Genomic DNA, 20,912 nt, shown 5'->3' on the forward strand with positions numbered 1-20,912 from the left:
AGTCGATAGCCAGACTGGAATTTTCAGATAACATTGTCTTTCAATCTTCTCCCAGTTTAACCACAGAGACTCCCATATAGAATGTCTTCTAAAATACCCCTGTAATTTAGTTCCTTTATACCATAGAAAAGCATGCCACCCCAACAACAGATCATGTCCTTCTAACGTCAACAATCTAGTGTTTCTTAATGTTATCCATTCCTTAACCCACATCAAATTTGTAGCTTGGTAATACAACTTCCAATTAGGCAAACCAAATCCTCTTATTCTAGCATCTTGCAAAAGCTTTAGCTTTATTCTCGCTTTCTTTCCTTGCCATATATATTTCAACACGATTTTATTTAAATCTTCAAAGTAGTCTTTTCCAAGCCTAATTGGAATTGTTTGGAACAAATATAAAATTCTGGGTAGCATATTCATCTTGATTGTTGATATTCTCCCTATTAATGACAGTTGTAAATTTTCCCATATCGCCAAATCTAACGCTATCTGCTGCTTAAGTTTGATATAATTATTCTCTTTTAGTGTACTGCATCTTGCTGTCAAATGTATCCCCAAGTACTTAATCTTATTCGTGACCTGAATTTTCAATAGATCTGCCAGTTCTTCCTTTTGTCTTGATAGCATATTCTTTGTCAAGATCTTTGTCTTACCTTTGTTTATTTTCAAACCAGCCACTTTTCCATATGCCTCTATCTTTTCTATCAATTTTGATGCTGTTTCTAGTGGGTCTTCTAAAATGAAAACCAGATCATCTGTGAATGCTTGCAACTTAAATTCTTCCTGTTTAATTTTCATCCTTTTCATATTCTTTTCATCTCTAATATTTCTATTTAGCACTTCCAAAGTTAATACAAACAACAGAGGTGATAGTGGGCACCCTTGTCTTGTTCCTTTTCTTATATCAATAGAGTCTGTCAGTTCTCCCTCTATCATTACTTTTGCCGTTTGCTTATGATATGTAGCTTCTATTGCTTGAATAAATTTTTTAGCAAAGCCCATCTGTTCCAGCAGTAATAACATGAATCGCCAATTCACATTATCAAATGCCTTCTGTGCGTCTAGAAATATCAAAGCCATTTGTTTTTCAGGATGTGCCTCGTAGTATTCCAAAGTGTCCAAGATTACTATTATATTGTCTTTAATTTGTCTCTTTGGCAGAAATCCATTTTGATCAGGATGGACAAAATTATTTAAGTATTTTAAGTCTTTCTGCCAATATTGAAGCAAAAATTTTATAATCTGCGTTTAGTAGGGAAATAGGTCTATAGTTCTTGTTTTGTAATGGATCGGCCTCCTCTTTTGGGACAAGTGTAATATAAGCTTCTGACCATGATTTAGGTATCTTTTTCTTTAACATAACTTCATTCATAACTTCTAGCAATGGAAGGTTCAATGATTCTTGTAGTGTTTTATAAAATTCTGCCGGAAGTCCATCTGGGCCTGGTGCCTTTCCATTATTTTGCTTTTTGAGTGCTTCAGTTAACTCCATCATCGTTATATTGCTTTCTAACATTGTTTCAATCTCTTTAGGTATCTGAGGTAACTTAGCATTCTGTAGGTACTGCTTGACTCTTTCCTCTTCAATATTTTCTTGTGTGTATAGTTTCCCATAATAGTCTCGAATGATTTCCTTCTTCTCTTTACTACCATAGCAAACTTGGCCTTGATCATCCATTAATTGCAATATTTTCCTTAATTCTTTCTCCTTTCTCAATTTATATGCTAACTATCTACCTGGTTTATTTGCATCTTCAAAGTAATTCTGTTTAGCACCTCTGATTTTCTGTGCTAGTTCTTCTTTTTCTATTAGACCCATTTTATGTTTGATTATATCAATTTTTAACTTAATGTCCTTTTTCTGTGGCATTTTCTGTAGCTCTTTTTCAAGTCCTTTATACTCATCCTCTAATGCCTTAGAGGCTAATCTTTTCATGGTATTTCTTTTCCTTGTATAGTCTATTATCAAGCCTCTGGCATATGCCTTTATTGTATCCCATATGTTCTGCATTGATGTATCTTCTTTTTTGTTTTATCTAAAGAAGAAAGCCAGTTCTTTCTCCATCCACTGTGTGAAGTCTTTTTCCTTTAATATAATATTATTTAGCGTCCATCTAGATCTTCTTCTTTGTCCTTTCCATTTAATTGTCACTGGATTGTGATCTGCCCAAGTACTTGTTTCAATATTTATTTCTTGAATATTAGCTAACAATTCTGTTGACATCCATATCATATCTATTCTGGACCATGATAAATGTCTATTTGAATAGAAGGTGTATTGTTTAGTCTTAGCATTTCTTTCTCTCCATGTATCTTTTAAGTTTATTTCATCTACCATATTAAAAAAGGATTTAGGGAGAGTCTTTCTGTTTTGCTTTATTGTTTTCTGTGCTGTATAGTCCAGTTTGTTGTCTGCAGTTCCATTAAAATCTCCCATCATAACTATATTAGCATAATCCAGTTCAATTATTTTGATATGTAATTTTTTTATGAAATTCTTCTTGTTTGTCATTCAGGGCATAGATTGGAATCAGGAGTGTTTTCGTATTATTATCCATTATTTCCACCATTAGTATTCTTCCGTCGTCATCAGTATAAATCAATTTCACTGGAATGGTCTCTTTAATATATAAAACCGCTCCCCTTTTCTTGCATTGTAAAATCATTTTTTTTGTTTATTCTGTGAAGCATGGCAATCTAGAGGAGTGTTAATTACTTCTATCTCCATTTATTTAAACATGGAATAAAATAAAGTGGAATAAAATATTTAAGATGTATTATTCCAAATTGCTGAAGATCTTTGATGTGTATGATTTAGATTCAGTTTAATAGAAGTACATATAACTTTAACCTTCAATGTTTCATCTACAGGTATCCAAAAAAGTTGCAGACTTGATCCTTGAGAAACAGACTGCATATGTCAAGGTAAGGTAATATAAGCAAACTAATAAATGTATAAAACTTACAATTTATAAAACTAAATATTTTACTTTGAGACTCAGGTGTTTACTGCAGAAAGAAAACTGAAGAAAATTAGTGAAAAACCTCTAATTAATATGTCAGGTTGTCTATGTGTAAGCTTTACAATTGATGGGATTGATATATCAGAGTCCTGGTATAGAATATAGTGATATATGCAGAGTTCTCTGCTGCTGAAGTGCAAATAGTGAGGTGGTTCTCCATATTGCATATAGCCATCTAGGATATTCTTTATCATTTCAGCAGCATTTTTTGTTGTTTTTATGAGGAGAATCCTGCAGCTACACTTCATGCTTACTTTCTAAGAAACTTTAGGTCATTCTGAAGACTGGTAGTTGGCTTTGTTGCATAGCATTTTCCAACTTCCCATCCAGTTTTCTTTAATTAAGAAACTCTAAAAATAAATTAAGATGGAATTGGGAGCCTGATTAGAATTAAGGAAGTTTATGAAGGCAGTTGTGATTGTAGGTACCACATTATTTAATCCTTTTTTTTAAAAGTCCTTTTTGGCTGTTTCATAGCTTGCTATTAAAGCAATTCACTAGCTTTCATTTGAAAGGAAGAAGTTTAGATAAAGGATTGAGATTTGCTTGAGTGGACATTACTTCTTGTGAACATTCAGAAGCATTTTTATTTTCCAATGAATTATTCCCATGATTATTTTTATATCATATCCTAAGTTCATTTGAAAGGCAAAAAAGCAGTTTGATTGCAGCTGGAAAAACTATATCAGTGTTGAAAAATTGCATATTTTATGTTCAGCAGTGGGGATATATTTAATTGAATTCTTGAACCAGACCGGAAGCAGCTAGTGACCATAAACCTCAATGACAAACGATGCTGATTGTTTGTGGACATTGTGCATTTTATTCCACGTTTCTTCCTTTCTATCCAGCTCCACATAACACAAACTGCATATTACTCGTACTTGAATATTTGCTGCATCCTTTAGAGTCTTGCCATTCTGATTTACATGTAATTTCCTTAATGGCAAATCTATGCATTGAAGAATTTTGTTCAGAGAAACAATTTTCAATTCTACAATTCATGCCAAAATTACAATTTGGTGTCAGGATCTAATGCATTTCTAGTGTGAGTTATCTTTGGGTAAGTGATGAATTCCTACATTGTCTTCATTAGATCATCATTATGGTTTACTTGAATGTTTAATTGTTCTTTTTAGATAAAATGTTTGTATGAGAGCATTGCATTTTGATCAGTGGCTCTATTTCCCTGGAAAACTAAATGGACTTTATTACATTTCTGTAGGAACTTGAACGAGTTACTTCATTGCAAACAAGCCTTCAATTAGCTGCTGTTATTTGTACAAATGGAAGACGGTATGATATATTTTTGAATAAAGTTTAATTGCTTTAGAAAATAATATAGTAAAAAAGCTTCATAATTACTTTATTGTTTTGTTTTCTCTCATTTATATAAGTACAAAACATAGAAAGATATCCTGGGCTATAAGACATTGCTGGCTTATATCTCTGGTAGTCCAATTCATCATATCCAATATTAAGTATGAATATGATCATTGAATGAAAAGTAATGCCCCCACTCTCACATGTTTAATTTTTATTGGGATAGTTTAATGCAGGGGTCTCCAACCTTGGCAACTTTAAGACTTGTGGACTTCATCTCCCCAAATTCCCCAGCTAGCAAGCTGGCTGAGGAATTCTGGGAGATGAAGTCCACAAGTCTTAAAGTTGCCACAGTTGGAGACACCTGGTTTAATGAATGAAACAGGAAAATAATCCTCAAAATGATCTCTTTTTGTCACTGGTATTCATTTCTATATATAACCACCATCATTTACAATGAATTTTTGCTATAATAGATGATATATTTTAATACAAAATTTTAGTTTATTCAAAAAAGATTAAAATACAAAACACCAAAATATTTTTTTAAAATGAACAGAAAAATATACAACAAAAAGACATTTAAAAACTGTCTTAAATAAACTAACATATATACACTTAATGTCCTCCCTAGTTGAATGCTGATTACCATAATATAGCAAATTTGGTTCCTCCCCACTTCTGTAATAGGCCAAAAGAATTTCAAACTTGTTAAACAACTAAATCTACTTAAAAATTGTTAATAGACAAGATTCCTACAGGCATCATGAAGAAACATTATATTTTGTCTCTTCATGCAAGTTCTGACAGTCCTTTCTACATTTTCATTTGAGTCAGACAGATGCCTTGTGAAAGGCAATTTTGGGAAAAAACAAAAGTTGGAACACCAAATTGACATTTCTCCATGGCAGATGGGGTAAGAAAGGGAAATCCAGTTTCATAACTCCATTTTAGTGGCTTATGAAGTATATGTTTAGCAGCATTTTCTTCTGCTTAATCGTTCAAAAATGTTGAATATTGCATCATAGCTCCCTGTTAAAAGTGTCAGGTTCAAGAAAAGGGATCATGCATTTCATTCTTGTTCATACAAATCAGTTTTTTCCAGTTTACTATCGTTGTATTTTCTTGGGCCAGTAATACACCCTGCTCATGTCAATAATTCGTCTTCCTAGCATATTCAACACAATTATCGCCATTAAAAACTTGTGTTTGGTGTTGATTTTAATTAAAGCAACCCCTTTGGCATTCAAAAAAGTCATGGTGGGAAGTACTCACTTCAAACTTCCGTTTTGTGAACATAGCAACACAGCCTTTTCTCACAGCAACTTTCTATCATTTTAATGTTAAAAGAATGGATGTTAAAATAGACCCCTGATAATTAAACAATCACTTCTCTGACCTTCCATATATAATTTTGTTCTGTTAGAAATTATTTGTACAGCATGTGAAGCCATCATATTGATGGGCCTAGCATGACATCTAAATGCAGCTTGCAGGTAATTAAGAAAGTATTACTTGTCAAATGTATGGAAATGTATTATTGTACTGAATTTTTTTTCCAAACTTTTGGATGGTATTTGACTGAACTCTACATTAACTTAAGATTGAATATTTGAAGATTATTGCAATATGACTTGACGTTCTTGATAAAAGCTTTGATTTCATTAAAACAAAAATGTTTTCTGCAGGCATTTGAATACAGCCAAGGAGGGTTTTACTCAAGCCAGCTTGGGTCTTCTTGCAAATCAACGGAAACGCCAGTTACTGATTGGGTTGCTAAAATCTCTAAGAACAATAAAAACCCTGGTATGAATAGAACATATAATTGTCAAATTAATATCTTAATTTTAGTGCCACAAAAAATAACACCTTTCTTCTTTAATTTTAGCAACAGACTGATGTGCGTTTGAGTGAAATGTTGGAGGTAAGAAATTGATGTAATTGAGGTTGGAAAATGTGATTTGTCCTCCTATATTTCCCAAAGATATAGAATTCTTGACATTGTCCAAGTTTATTGAGACTGCATCTCCCAGAGTTCACAGCCAGAATAAGGCCATTCCAATACAAGCTATTGAAAAGTTGTGTAGCTTCTTTTAGAAGAGAGATAAAGTCTGAGTTATTACTCTTATGTCTTGACACTATTATTTTCAGCTGTGGGAAGATGTTTGCTCTTATTGCCAAGCTTCAGTGAGCAATGTTGGACGGCATGTTCTTACCAAAGTCAGGAGAAGCTTTTGCCTACAGAAACAACTTAAAATAGCCTTTTCTGGTTGTTGCAGTTAGCAGGAATAATTTCAGACAAAGTTCTTTGTCAAAGCAAATTCTGATGCATCGTTGTGGAGTCCTTGGTGGTCTCTGAGCGAAGTAACATCAGTCCTAGTAAAGGAGTAGGCTTTGTTCTCGTTTTATACTAGTGATTTGCCCTGCCAATGTTAGTGGCAGTGGACTTGATTGGGCTGTTGTTTATTGTTAGCTTGTTTGTCTGAGTTGGTAGTTTTTGGATTGGGGTATTGTTTACTTATTAATTGTTGGTCTAGTGTTAATCTTGGCATTAATCCCTGCTCATCTGGGTGTTGATTTTTGGTGGGGTCTTTTTGTTTCCTTTTTGACTTTTTGATTTTTCTTTTGAATGGTATGTAAATATTGTTTATATCTATGTGCCTATGGATGACTGATTTGTCTGAGTGCCAGGCTTTCGGGAATTTTCTAACAATTTTGGACTTGACTTGGCCTAGGATGCTCATAGTTTCCCAGTTAAAACTATGGTTAAGTGGTGAAATTAAGAAGTTTTCATTGTGTCTTCTGACTTCTAGTTGTTGTTCATGCTCTCCTAGAGTTCTTTTTGTTTATCCTACATAATGGCTGTTGTAATCTTTACACAGTATGTTGTAGGTAATTCCTATTTTTGCTTCTGGGGCTTTTGGTTTCTTTAGGATGTTTAGGTTTCTTTAGGATGTTTAGGTTTATTCCACTGTTGTTTTGATGGGGAAATCACATTGCCCCCGTGGAGCTCTTCTTTTCACCTAAGTGCCTTTATATCAATGTTTCTCAAACTCAGCAATTCTAAACATGGCTGGACCCACAGGTGGTATTCAGCAGCTTCTGACCAGTTCAGGAAAACTGATAGTGGAAATTTTGAGTAGTTGAGAGAACCAGCAAATCCCACTTCTGACTGGAGATTTTACAGTATCCTTCCCCTGCCATGTCTACCAAGCCACGCCCACAGAACTGGTAGTAAAAAAAAAATTGAATCCACCACTGGCTGGACTGCTGGCTGAGAAATTCTGGGAGCTGAAGTCTACACGTTTTTGCCCACACAAAAGTTGCTGAGGTTGAGAAAGATCTATCTATCTTACATTGGCCTGAAGACTGCAGCTCCATTCAGATGAGCCAGTGATGTTTTATGATTTGCACTGCTAAAAGTCTGAAAGTATAACCGCCATGCCCTCTTTCATAGCCTCGGCCCAATTGCTTTTTAAAAATATATATTTGATTTCTTACAGGAGGAAGATTATCCAGGGGCTATACAATTGTGCCTGGAATGCCAGAAGGCAGCTAGCACTTTCAAACATTACAGTTGCATAAGGTAACGCCAGAGACATTTTGTGAAGCTGATTCTCTCTTGGAATCAAATAGGATGAATGAGGAGGCAAAGCGGCATTTTAGACAGTTGTTAGTTAACTTTGAATTTAATTGGCTTTGATTCTAGATATAAATTTTCTAATTAGAATAAAAAGAATGGTATAGGTATATGTTTAATGCTTTTAAATTGTACTTTAATCAAGTTTCTGAGATGCAAGTGGTGGCTACTAACTATGACAGTGCACTTGAGTCTTAAGGGGCTTAGTTGTTATGCAACATGGTATTTCTGTTCCAGTTAACTGATTGTCTTGTACTGAAAGCTATAAAGTTTCTGCTGCATAAAAACTATATTTGCAATGCTAAGCATACATCTGGGGCATTACTTTAAGATTAATATGCATAGAGTTGGACTGCGTGGTAGAAATGCTTAGGCTTACTTTGTACATAATGCTAGACCAAAATGTGATTTGTTTGTTTTTGGCATGACTTGCTATGTAAATCCAGTCTCTGACTTGTTTGCTTGCTTATTTATAAAATTTATAAAGTTTGTTTTATAAACTTTATAAATGTTTTTAATTGTAATTTTAATAAAACTACTATAAAAAGCAGTAAATAACTATTACTAGGCAATCACATTTTGTCTTCATATTTCATATTTCCTTGGGACTGGCAATAGGACAAGTAGGAACTTAGGAGGCTTAAGGTTGGTTATCTTTTAAGAAAGGGATGGTTCCACGCAGCAGGTTCTGCTAAGAAGGGGCATGCTTCCTATGCCCCATTAGATGGTTAATATTATTTCAAGGAAGGGTGATATTATATTGTAATCTGAATGCTTTAAGTGATTTTGGAATTTTAATATTTCAAATAGATAAAATGTGCAAATGTCATGTACTAACATTGGTCTAAGATTTTTATGATTGTACATGTAAATAATTAGATACAATTCTTCTACAGACCTTATTTCACCCAACTGTATTTTATATATTTTATTTTCTAAGGGTGCTTGAGAATTTTATATATCTACAGATATATAAAATTCTCAAGCACCCTTAGAAATAAAATATATAAAATACAGTTGTTAAGCCAACCTTATTTTTACTTTTTTTTACTAAATCTTTCAAAATTTGTGATTCCTTGAATATTGTAATAAAGATTGCTATTTCTAAATATTTGTAAACTACATAAAAAGGTATGTAGAATCCAAGAAATAAGTATTTTAGAAGGAATATATTTTACAGAAAAATATTAAAAATAAGAAATATTCTGAATTTTTAAGAATATACTGATGTAGAATTGGATTTAAGAATGAATACATGCAAAACTGACATTGATCTGTTCATCCACTTGTTTCATCACCTTTTTCTTTATCTTGAAAAAAAGTCAATTTATATGAATATACAGGCATTTTAATTAATCATGTCCAAACACTTTAATACATTGCATTCCCAAAGAAATACTTCTATATAGGTACCTATTCCTTCAGGTATGAACATTCACCTAGCCAATGTTCAAAGTTACGACACCTCCACTAAAAGTACTTATAACCAAGACCCAAATGTTGCAGCACCACAGCGGTCATTTGCCCTTACAAACACCCACAGAGACACTGAAACATGGTCCTTTGGTGCCATGCCTGAGAAGCTTGTGCTGCCCATGTCCACCTCCTGTATGACCTTGGGTGGCGGAGCCCTTGTCCAGCCAGATGGAGAAGTGCCAGCCTAGACGCTTCCTTTCCTCACAGAGCTCCAGCCTCTCTCGCAACCAGGTGCGGCCCTGCCCTACCTTTTGCTGGACTGCCAAACCCACACAGATTTTATAAATTGTAGTGCTGCAGAACTGGAGAGGTTGGCACGCTACCGCCTTGCTCCCCTCGCTTGCCAGAAGTGTTCCTTTTCCAAATTGCAACAACTTTGTGGTACTAAAACAAAAAAAAGGAAAATCAGCCTTTCAAACTTCTCACGCACAAAAAATGATCTTACGAAGTTGGAAAGGCTGATTTTACTTTCTTTTTTAGCCCCGTGAATTTGCGTTGTGGGATTGCTTGGTCTTTTCTACTCCACATTGGGGAGAATGACAACTTTGGAGGATTCTCCTTTGATTTCCTTATGCTTTTCTTCCTTTTGAAACAAATTTTTTTTTCCATTTCTTCAGCAAAAGAAGGGCATCTTGAACTGTGGGGAGAAAGGTGATGGAGCTGGAAAGCAAGTTTATTTAGTAGCCCCCCCCTTGCAATTTGAAAAAAGAGTGCCTTTAGCAAGTGAGGTGTACCAAGCTCTCCAGCTCCATGGTGGTGCAATTTGTGAGATCTGAGCAGTCTCAGCAGTCCAGCAAGTGGCAGAGCAGGACCACGCCCACTTTTGAGAGAGGCTGGGGCTTGGCGGAGAGTGGCTGGGCAAGGCCTCCGACACCCAAGTCTGCAGGAGGAGCGTGTGGGTAGCGCAGGGCTCTCCAGCATGGTGCCAAAGATAAGTTAGCAGTTGGTGACAGGGTGGGGAGGAAAAGTTAAAGCAGCTTGGGACCCCAAGGGATGGGAAGAGGAGCATGGGATCTCTCAATGCATGAGGGGAGGCCTTTGGTGGCTGGACACTGTGGTCTTGCCCCTGCAGTAGGCTTTCCATAGTCTACCCCACTCCTGAGATATCCCATGTGCTTTTAATGACCTGCACATTTGATTAACTGGAGGAATGAGACACGTTCTTTTAATGGCAGACTCCATTACATTCGTAACTCGAGGATTATGCAGTGTATTTTCTTTAGCATAGGAAATTTCTGTCTGAACTTTCTTTTTCTCAGTGGAATGATGCTGTTTGCTTTTGATTATTTTCCAGCAAATAGAGATTAAAATACACTGGAGTCTTAACATGCCTTAATTGTTTCAATAAATGAATGCCACAAGTGAATAGTTTTGGCATAATTAATTACATTGTTGAAAGACCAAATAATTATTCTGAGAACAATTGTAATTTATTTGTTTCGTGTTAGGGATATGAGGCATAAACCATAGATTTCCATCAATTAACTTTGATGTGAATATAGTGGATTTGTGGCAGAGTTTATATAGATGTTTCTTTTTTAAAGGCACCCAAACACAGTTAGCTGTAGAATGGAATATAAGCTCAATTTGTAAAAAAAATAGATGGTTTGTCATTGCTTTTTTCTTTGGTTGCTCCTATTTGTCCCTCTTCCATGAGAGTTGAGAAATGTCATTTCTGAATGAATGAATGGATACTTATTTCTATATTTTGATTCTGTCCAGTCAGAGGCTGAATGTGTCTCTCACTAAGGTCAGTGTGGTGGTGTATAAAGTCAGGGAAGATGATAATTTTGACAAAATGTTAGCAATAACACTTTCTTCCCAGTTTTTTTTTTAAATCTTTATAATAGTTTTTTTTTAAAGTTCATTTTTTATTAACATGTTTTCATATTCAGTTGTTTTCAGTAGCTTTAGGTTTTGATATTGCTTAAGGAACAAGTACCCTTTACATGCAGCAATTCTATAGGTGTTCTAGTTTTAGCCTATTTTACCTCTAGTTAGGTTTAATTTGTCTATTACAGGTAGTCCTCAACTTATGACCACAATTCAGCCCAACATTTCCATTGCTAAGCAAGACAGTTGTCAAGTGAGTTTTGCCCCATTTTACAACCTTTCTTGCCACAGTTGTTAATTGAAAGACTGCAGTTGTTAAGTTAGTAACATGGTTGTTAATTGAATCTGGCTTCCCCATTTACTGCATATCAGAAGGTCACAAAAGGTGATCTCATGATCTTGGGACATTGCAACCATCATAAATATGCCAGTTGCCAACAGTCCAAATTTTGATCAGTGACCATGGGGATGCTGCAACAGTCATAAGTGTCAAATACATCATAAATCATCTTTTTCAATGCTATTGTAACTTTGGTCACTAAACAAATGTTGCAAGTTGAAGGCTACCTGTGTATAGGGATATATTATATTTCTACTGTACTGCTTTGATTCTTCTTATTATTCTTGCGTTTAGTATACACTATGATAGCTGTAACTACACCATGATTGATTTTATGTTTTTCCTTTCTCATATTATTTTTCAGGTGTAGTGTTCCATGCTGGTTTTGACTATAATAAAAATTTAAGTTCAGTAAACTATCTCAACATGCACAGAATTAAGCTGACAATTTCAAGTTTCTTATATTTCTTCATTTTCCTGGACTGAGTTTATTTTGTTAAGGGTCTCTACATATCTTCTATAAAGTCATTTCTATGCTCCTATACATTGAAAAGTTATTTAGCTTTTGATGCATCTCAGGTTTAGTAAAAGAAAGAAAGAAAGAATCCCTTGAATTAATTTAAATTCTATGGCTCTCTAGATACATCCATGTAGTTTTCTTATCAGCAGGATGGAATTGGAGGGTCATTGTCTTTTCTGATTTGTTTTTTTAACTTTCCAGTCTGGTCTGCAACCCAAGTTTCTGATGGACTCTCATTTAAATAGGTGTAACTCTCAGCCTTTTTGGAATGAGCCAGGTTAGGCTAGATGCTGTCACCTGCTATGTTAGACCTTTATCAATGCTACAAGATTCCTGAATTTTGAAAATTATTTAGGTGGCTGCCCATTTTATTGTTTGGTTTCTGCAAATTACACTGTTTCTACTTCAATGGATAAAATGATTACCTGGTTATTGTTGGATGTTTTAGCATAAAATGTATTGTGCATAATATTTTAGAAGAATGACCTTAAAAAGGTTTCTACACTAATATTCATCTTAATTTGAAAAAACTTTTAACTTCTGAAATTTGAAGATGTTATTTTTTTATTTACTGAATTTATATTGCCACCTATTCATCCATGGCGACTCAAGGCGGCTTACAGAACGTAAAATGATATTTAAAATAAAATTTTTTTAAAAAAAAATATATATATTTTTTTAAAGTTATACTGTAGCTTCGAATGGTTGCTTTTTGTTTTACAGTGAATTGAATTCAAAATTACAAGATACCTTGGAGCAAATTGAGGTGAGTTTAGTTGAGCGTAAGCAGTTTCACCCATTAAATGATAAAAGTATTTTCATCATGCTAGACGAGACTGAAATCCTATCTATTCCAACATTCTGTTCCCACAGAATTTAATCAGATGCAGGATGCATGGTCAACAGTTCTTTTCCTACTATTGTTCCTTATGCTGACTTTGAACTAAGATAACCTGCAACCTAGGCATTTGAATTAATAGCTTTAAGATCCAGAAATTTATTAAATTGCAATTAAAAGCTTTCTAGCTTGGTGGTTGTTACCACATTTAGCAAAGACTTCCATCATTTCATTGTTGGTATGTACTGTCCATCCAGGATTTTACACACAGTTTAAATTCATTGTGTACAGTTAGATTTTTGAGAAAGTGGAAGAAACCTCCATATCCAATTTCTCCACAACCTATAAAATTTACATACCTTTATCATAACCCATACTTACGTTTTAATGAAACACTAATGCTGTAAAGCTCATGAGGAATTAATAATTTGCATAGAACATTTAATTGATTTCTGCCTACTCAATATTCCAAAAATAAGTTCCTCATACCTTTGTTTGAAGGTGTTTTGTTTAATTGTGAACAAGTGTATCAAATGTGTTTGAACTGTAGCTTTTTTAATATTACCTTTTACTAAATGCTGAATGATTTTACTTTACAGGAGCAGTTAGATGTTGCACTTTCTAAAATATGCAAGAACTTTGACATAAACCATTATACTAAGGTACAACAGGCATACAGACTGCTTGGAAAAACACAGGTTAGCATTCTCTTGTTCAACTTGCATCCCGATATGCAGTGGATTAGCCTGCCTTATGATGTTTTCACACTTGTCACCATTGCAGCTTACCCATGGTCATGTGATCAAAATTCAGGCATTTATGTCAGTTATAATATCCTGGTGTCCAGTGATCACCATTTGTAACATTTACAGCTGGCTTCTGACAAGCAGAGTCAATGGGGGAGCCAAATCTTTTTAACAGCTGCATGATTCACTTAATTGCAGTGATTTGCTTAACAACTATGGCAAAAAAGGGGGTAAAATGGAGCACACCTCTCTTAATAACTGTCTTGTTTAGCCATGTAAATTTTGGATGCAGTTGTACCAACAAGGATTGTGTGTGTGTGTGTGTGTGTGTGTGTGTGTGTAGAGAGAGAGAGAAACAGAAAGAGACAGAGACAAACAGATGGGGAGAGAGAGAGAGAGAGAAATATAGAGCACAGCTGAAGGAAAATTGAGTCTTAAAAATGTTCATTCATAGCACCCAAGATCAATTTTAAATCAAGTGCCTACTTCTTTTTAAAAGAACTAACTTTGTCTTTAATGCTCCCTGGAGATTAGATCAGAATAATAAGTGATTAAAGCATAGCCTCAGAAAGTCAGTGTAAGAATAGTAAATATATATTTGTTCCCTTTATTTCAATAGTGTGTTCTTTCATGGTTCATCAATCTTACAATTATAAATTTCTCTGGAGGAAAAATATACACTTTTGGCTGGGAAACTCTCAGTTGCTAATTTCTGATATTATTCATGAATGGAAAAAAATGGGAGTATTTTGAAATTTAATTGTATTGAGATGGGACCAAAAATCAACTCTTATTTCTGATTCGGGGAATGTCATTATTCACTTCTGGGAAAGAAAACCTAGGAAAAGAAATAAGGAAACACTTGACCATCAATTTTCATTTGAATATAAAGATATACATATTACCAAATTTGCTATAATGGATGAAGTCCATGGTGCTGCCTGAGCTTGGTTCTTTGTTTCCAGCTGTTTCATTGTGCAATTTGGTAATATCAGTGTGAATGAGTTCAACACACAAACACACACACATACAGAGTATCTTACCCTGCCAGTTTTGCTGTCAGTATGGTTTTCTGCAAAGTGATTCCTTGATGAATATATTGTTTCCTACCTAATTGACTAATTATGCTATTACTACTTAGGTGGGTAATGAAACATCTGCAAACAAACCAAATTCAGAAAGTGCCAAGGACTTCATAGTTTAATCCTGAGCTATAGATATGTAGATAAGCTCAATATATTGGAGTTGCATAGTGTCCAAATAGAATTAGGGAACTGAATGATTATAAGATGCTTTTAAATCCTCCTTTATTTCTATCTAGACAGCCATGGACCAACTGCATATGCACTTTACTCAGGCAATTCACAATACAGTATTCCAGGTTGTTCTAGGATATGTCGAATTGTGTGCAGGAAACACCGACACCAAATTTCAGAAGCTTCAGTACAAGGATCTTTGCACAGTATGTAGTTCTATAGTGGTTTTGAATATTTAATGTTTGGATTTGCTGATGTGCCTTTAAAAGCAACCTTTTAAAATTAAATCCACATTTAATTTGGGATCAAAATATGTGTCATATAAGTAAAGCAGCCTTTTAAAATTAAGTCCATATTTGGATAAAATATGTGTCATAAAGGCAAAATATGATAAGATGGATGGGTAAATTAAAAAGCATATTTATAAATTTATAAAGTCATTCCTCTCAACTAATGACTGAGTATATATAGCAATATAGAAAACATAAAATAGAGCAAAATGCAGTAAAAACAGTGCAAAACAATGTAGTGCAACGCAATGCAAAATAAATAGGCCCATAGCAAAACCTCTCCCATAATAAATCATAAAGCATGTAATGTCTTGTAATAGCTGGCCTCGCTGCTTCACAGAAAAATCAGAATGCTAGTAAAGTCAAGGCTATCAGAATTTCTGCAAAGAAGCTGTTTTGTATGGTAGAATTACTTAATGAAGTCCTTGGATGGAGTTTACTAAGAAATCTCTAGACCAGTGGTTCCCAAACTTTTTCAGTCAGCCGCCCCCTTGATGCTACAAACTCATCCTCAGTGCCCCCACCCGGGGGTGGGATTCAAATATCTTAACAACTGGTTCTGTGGGCATGGCCTAATTTGTGGGTATGGCATGGTGGTCATGTGACAGTGGATGTGGCTTGCTGGCTGGGTGTGGCTTGCTGGTCATGTGACTGGGTAGGTGTTTGGTGGTCATGTGACTGGGTGGCCATGGCCAAGTGGCCATGTGACTGGCAAACCAAATATAAGTGGTCCTCGCTTAATGGCCATTGCTTAGCAAGTGTTCTAATTTATGACTGACCTCCCCAGAGCTACTTGACCTGTTTTTGGAGTTTTGACAGTCTTGCGTGCATGCACACATGCGCGTGTGCGTACACACACACACACCCTTCTAACCCTGCTGGAGCAGGTGCTTGGACTATATACCTCATTCTCCACTGAGCTGAAGGGAGAAAAACTGAGGATACACCCCCTGGTAACAGTCCCCAGTTCTTCACTCGATCTCAGCGTATTCAGACCACCCTTTAAGGGCTTTGAGTAGTTAGGATTGTAGAAGAATATTCACCCCCTGGCTTAAGCTTTTTTTTGCAGAGAGGCTTAGATCAGGTTTGACAGCTAGCTGGCGTGCCGGTTTAGCACTTTCATTTTTTCGTGCCTTTTTTCTGGTTCACATTTTTTTGCTTGATATTTTAATTTTTGACTTTCCTTGCTGGTGGACTGGTTTTTGTTTTGTTCTCTGTCGAAACTGGAGAGGAGGTGACCCTGAGAGCCCATGTGGCCCGGGCTGGGGTGGGAGTCAGCGTCTTATTTAACTCGCCTCCTCCCGATCCACTTTCCTGTGCCTGGGACGATCCGTAGCTGCCGCTAAGCCCTTCTGTCCCTTTTCGGCGACAGCGGCCATTTATTTCGTTTGGGGACAATCTTGCAGTTTGTCTGCAGGATTGTCCCTTGGGGGGGGGGTTCTGGCCATTGGGATTAAATCCTGACCCCCCATCCAGTCCCCAGAGCACCGTGGCAGCTGCAAGACACTTGAGTCTGTCTGATAATTGTGCAGCCAGAGCCAGGCTCGCAAGCCTCTGACCTGTCAGGGCTTGCTGCAATTCAAGAGACAGCCGTTTGTTTGTTTTTTCAACTTTTTTTCCTTGACTCGGCTTTTGAATTGCGGAGCTGGGCTGAGCTCACCACTTTGTAGCACTAGCCTCCTGAAGTGGTGGATAGCTACTGTGGCTGTAGCTGACAGCTTAGGCTGAATATTTTTTATTTTATTGTATTTTATTTTTTACTTCTTTCTCCCTTTCTCTACCCCTGTCAAGTGACAGTTATTTTTGGCGGGCTCAAAGATGGCCACCAAGGGAGCTGATCAAGAATTGTCAGTTCCTCAGCAGGGTAGAGAGAAGGCTGTAAAGGGATCTCCTAAGCCCAGGTCTGCTGGTGTGGAGGCAGCAGCTAGGATTAGAGCCAGGGCTCTAGCCCCTAAGAGATCCTCTAGGGCTGAGGATAGACAGGCCAGGTGTAGACAAAAAGCCATAGACAAACAGTTTGACAGGGCAGTGAGAGATTCCAGGATGGCTGAATACAGAGCCACCCCTGAAACTTTGCCTCCTCAAGATGACAGGCAGCCAGACCGACTGGCAGATAGGCAGTATATGGCGGCCTGGTCTCTTGGGGGCTCAAGTACCTACGATTTGCAGGGTAACCTCCAAATCAGGGCTGAGACCTCTCACAATTTTTCTGAGCCGCCTCAGGGGATCTTGAGGGCGCCACCTGCAGACCAAGTCTCCAGTGGAGCCAGACCTGTGCCTGCAGCCACCTTTACACCTACAACAGCTGGCTTATGACCAGAGGAGACCCAAATGCAAGAAATGCCATCCTTTAAGAGAGCCTGGATCTCCCAGACAATAAGACGGGAATTGCAGGCAGAGGTCAACCAGCTGCACCTGCTGTCTTATTTGGAACCTAGCAGAAGAGTCCTGCAGGAGCAGGGGCAGGTTTCTGCTGAACACCCGGTCCACTTCAGAGAGTTCTCGGCCTCCCCTTCAGAAAGCAGCCAAATTTATGGCTCCGAGAGGGACCTCCTTCCAGAAAGGGATTTTTTGGATGAGGAGTTGGAGGTAGCAGGTCCCCCCTCCTTTAAGGGCCTTTTTTCCAGCCGGCTCTTTTCAAGACTCTGCTGGTTAAGGCCAAGAGCACGGCTCATCTCAAAAAGGACACGGTCACTCAGGACGTTCCCACTGAGGGAGAGGATCAAGAGGATTTCCTGTTCACTGATAAAGCATCTGTGCTGGACGCTGTACCTGTGCCCCAGATGTTTCTGAACCTGATCAAAAAGCAGTGGGAATCCCCTGGGATGTACATTCATCCCAGTGGGTCTGAGTCTACATTATTTAATGTGGACAAAGACCTTTTGGACATTATGGAAGCACCAAAGGTAGATGGCCCAGTGGTAGCTCTGGCTTCTTCATCTGTCATCCCACCTGATGCAGAGGATGTTCTAAAGACAGAGGACTGGAAGGAGGAGATGGCACTCTAGAGAGCTCATCAAACTGACACCTGGGCCATCAGAACATCGACGACCACATCTTTTTTTAATCAGGCCTCTTTGCGGTGGTTGAGGCAGCTACGGACAGAATCCCACCTGAGGATCTCAGGGTGCATCAGGACCTGAATAAGATTATACCTGCAGCTCAATTGACTGCTGATGCCACCCTCAGGTCAGCCAAATTTTCTTCCAGAGCCATGGCCTCTTTCATAAGAGCACACAGGCTTCTCTGGCTAAGAAATTAGCAGATAGACGTCAGAACCAAATGGAAGCTGGTGTCGGCTCCCTTTAACAGAGAGCGGCTTTTGGGAGAAGCCCTGGATCCCTTTTTAATGGAAACCAGGGACAAGCAAAAGATCCTACCCTCCCAGGGGAGGTGCTTTTATTAAAGGTCTCATCCCTACTACAGGACGCCTCCTTTAAACAGGGGGAAGCTGGGTCAGGCTTTCCCCATCAAAGTAGGCCCTTTTTCCAGAGATCCTCCTCTCAGGCCGATAGACAGGCCTTTGCTGCCAGAGGGTGTCAGAGGCAAGAGGGCAGAAGATCCTTTAGGGGTTCCAATAGACACTTCAGGAGCAACAAGTGACGCCCGAGCCTCATCCCCCATAGGAGGCCATCTGGGACTGTTCTGGCAGAGGTGGGAACAGACCACAATGGACGTTTGGATCCTGTCAACCTTACAGTCGGGTCTCTCTCTCTAGAGTTTCTCTCCTCCCCCCTCAAGAGCCTTTGTGTGCTGCACCCTCTCCAGGGACCCCTCAAAGAGGGATCTCATGGAATCAGCGATCCACCATCTGCTGGACATTTGGGCCATCCAGCCGGTTCCAGTGGACCAGGAGAGACAGGGTTTCTATTCAATGTTGTTTGTGATTCCAAAGGCCTCGGGGGGGGGGGGAGCAATCCTCAACCTGAAAGGGCTCAACAGCATCTAATCTACTGAAGGTTCAAAATGCACTCCCTCCACTCCATTCTAGAGGGACTGCGGGAGGGAGATTTTTTTGGCCTCGGTAGACTTGACGGAGGCCTACCTCCATGTGCCCATACACCCCAACCACCATCAGTTCCTGAGGTTTTGCTATGGCGGCTGCCATTTTCAATACAGGACTCTTCCATTCGGCCTGTCATCAGCCCCTCGGACTTTTACCAAGCTCTTGGCAGTGGTAGCAGCACACCTCAGAACCTTACCATAAGGATCCAATGCTATTTGGATGACATCCTGATAGCATCCTCTTCCAGACCCCAGGCGGAGGAGGATCTGATGTTGACAATCAGGATGCTTCAAGAGCATGGGTTCTCGATAAACCTGGACAAATGCCACCTAGTAGCATCAACTCAGATCTTGCATTTGGGGGCCATTATAGACACCTTGGCCTGAAAGGTTTTTTCTCACAGGAACATTGAGACAGTATCACGTTGCTGATTCTGTCTTCCAGAGAGGCACCTATTATCTTGCTGTCTCAACTTCTCGGCAAGATGATATTGTGCATCGGGATTGTCCCATGGGCCTGCTTCCACGCCCGAACCCTTCAGTGGTTCCTGCTCCCTTACCAGAGGGCGAGCAGGGGCAACTCTCCAAGGAGGGTTCACGTCCCCTTGCCAGTTCTTCGTTCCCTCCATTGGTGGCAGTCCCGAGCCATGGATCAGGAATGCTTGTACAGGGAACCCCAGAGGATTACCATTACCACCGACACCAGTCTCTATGGTTGTGGGCCCGCTTGGGAGCCCAGGTCACCCAGGGGAGGTGGTCATGAGAGGAGCTCTCCCACAACATAAATTGGCTAGAGCTCAGGGCTGTCCACTTAGCGCTCAAGGATCTAAGGCAAGAGGTGGTGGGGAGACATGTGCTTCTCCTCATGGACAATGTGGCTACCAAGGCCTACATAAACTGGCAAGGGGGGCACATGCTCCATATCTCTAATGCAGGAAGCAACTCAATTGTGCAGGTGGGCAGAGAGAAATCTGTGGTCCCTCCGAGCAGAACATATCTCGGGAGTATCCAACGTGCAGGCAGACTGGTTGAGCAGGGCCACAGTCGACCAGTCAGAATGGCAACTGTATCCCAGTCTATTCCAGGAGATGATGGAATGCTTCGGCCACCCGATTCTGGATTTCTTTGCATCACCAGAGAACACACACCTTTGCTCGATTCCCTGCCCGAGAAGCAGAAGGGGTCAATGCTCTCAGTTGCAGGTGGCCCCAGGGACTATTGTATGCCTTCCCCCCCCTTCCCCTGATTCCGGGGACAATCAGGAAAGTACTGATAGAAAGGCCGGAAGTTCTGTTGGTAGCCCCTTACTGGCCCAGGCGTCCTTGGTTCACCGACTTGATCAGCCTGTCAGTCGCCAGACCCTGGAGAATTCCCCTGCACAAGATCTCTCTCAGCCAGGGCCTGATCAAGCACCCAGTTCCAGCCTGGTTTTGGTTGACTGTCTGGCACTTGAGCGGGGGATCCTGAAACAGGAGAAGTTTTCCACAAAGGTCATTCAGACCATCAGGGCGGCCAGAAGACCTTCCATGACCAGGATATATAACGCAACATGGAAGATTTTCTGCAGTTGCTGCGCTTGTCACCAATTGGAACACACTGGGGTTTCTGTTGCAAAGGATTAA

General features: G+C 38.7%; 1 protein-coding gene across 2 annotated transcripts in view; it reads left to right on the plus strand.

The window, feature by feature from the left end:
* Positions 1 to 20,912, plus strand: part of VPS50 (VPS50 subunit of EARP/GARPII complex) — an 83,620-nt gene that overhangs the window by 10,452 nt on the left and 52,256 nt on the right. For both annotated transcript variants that reach the window (XM_026706279.2, XM_087916797.1), the window contains exons 5-12: positions 2,872 to 2,925; positions 4,249 to 4,319; positions 6,035 to 6,152; positions 6,235 to 6,270; positions 7,850 to 7,932; positions 12,879 to 12,921; positions 13,593 to 13,691; positions 15,061 to 15,201. In XM_026706279.2, coding sequence (XP_026562064.1) covers positions 2,872 to 2,925; positions 4,249 to 4,319; positions 6,035 to 6,152; positions 6,235 to 6,270; positions 7,850 to 7,932; positions 12,879 to 12,921; positions 13,593 to 13,691; positions 15,061 to 15,201 — 645 coding nt within the window. The remainder of the gene's footprint in view (positions 1 to 2,871; positions 2,926 to 4,248; positions 4,320 to 6,034; positions 6,153 to 6,234; positions 6,271 to 7,849; positions 7,933 to 12,878; positions 12,922 to 13,592; positions 13,692 to 15,060; positions 15,202 to 20,912) is intronic.

The sequence above is a fragment of the Pseudonaja textilis genome, chromosome Z (assembly GCF_049901715.1).
Source record: "Pseudonaja textilis isolate UNSWEBS1 chromosome Z, rPseTex1.2, whole genome shotgun sequence".
Taxonomy (NCBI): domain Eukaryota; kingdom Metazoa; phylum Chordata; class Lepidosauria; order Squamata; family Elapidae; genus Pseudonaja; species Pseudonaja textilis.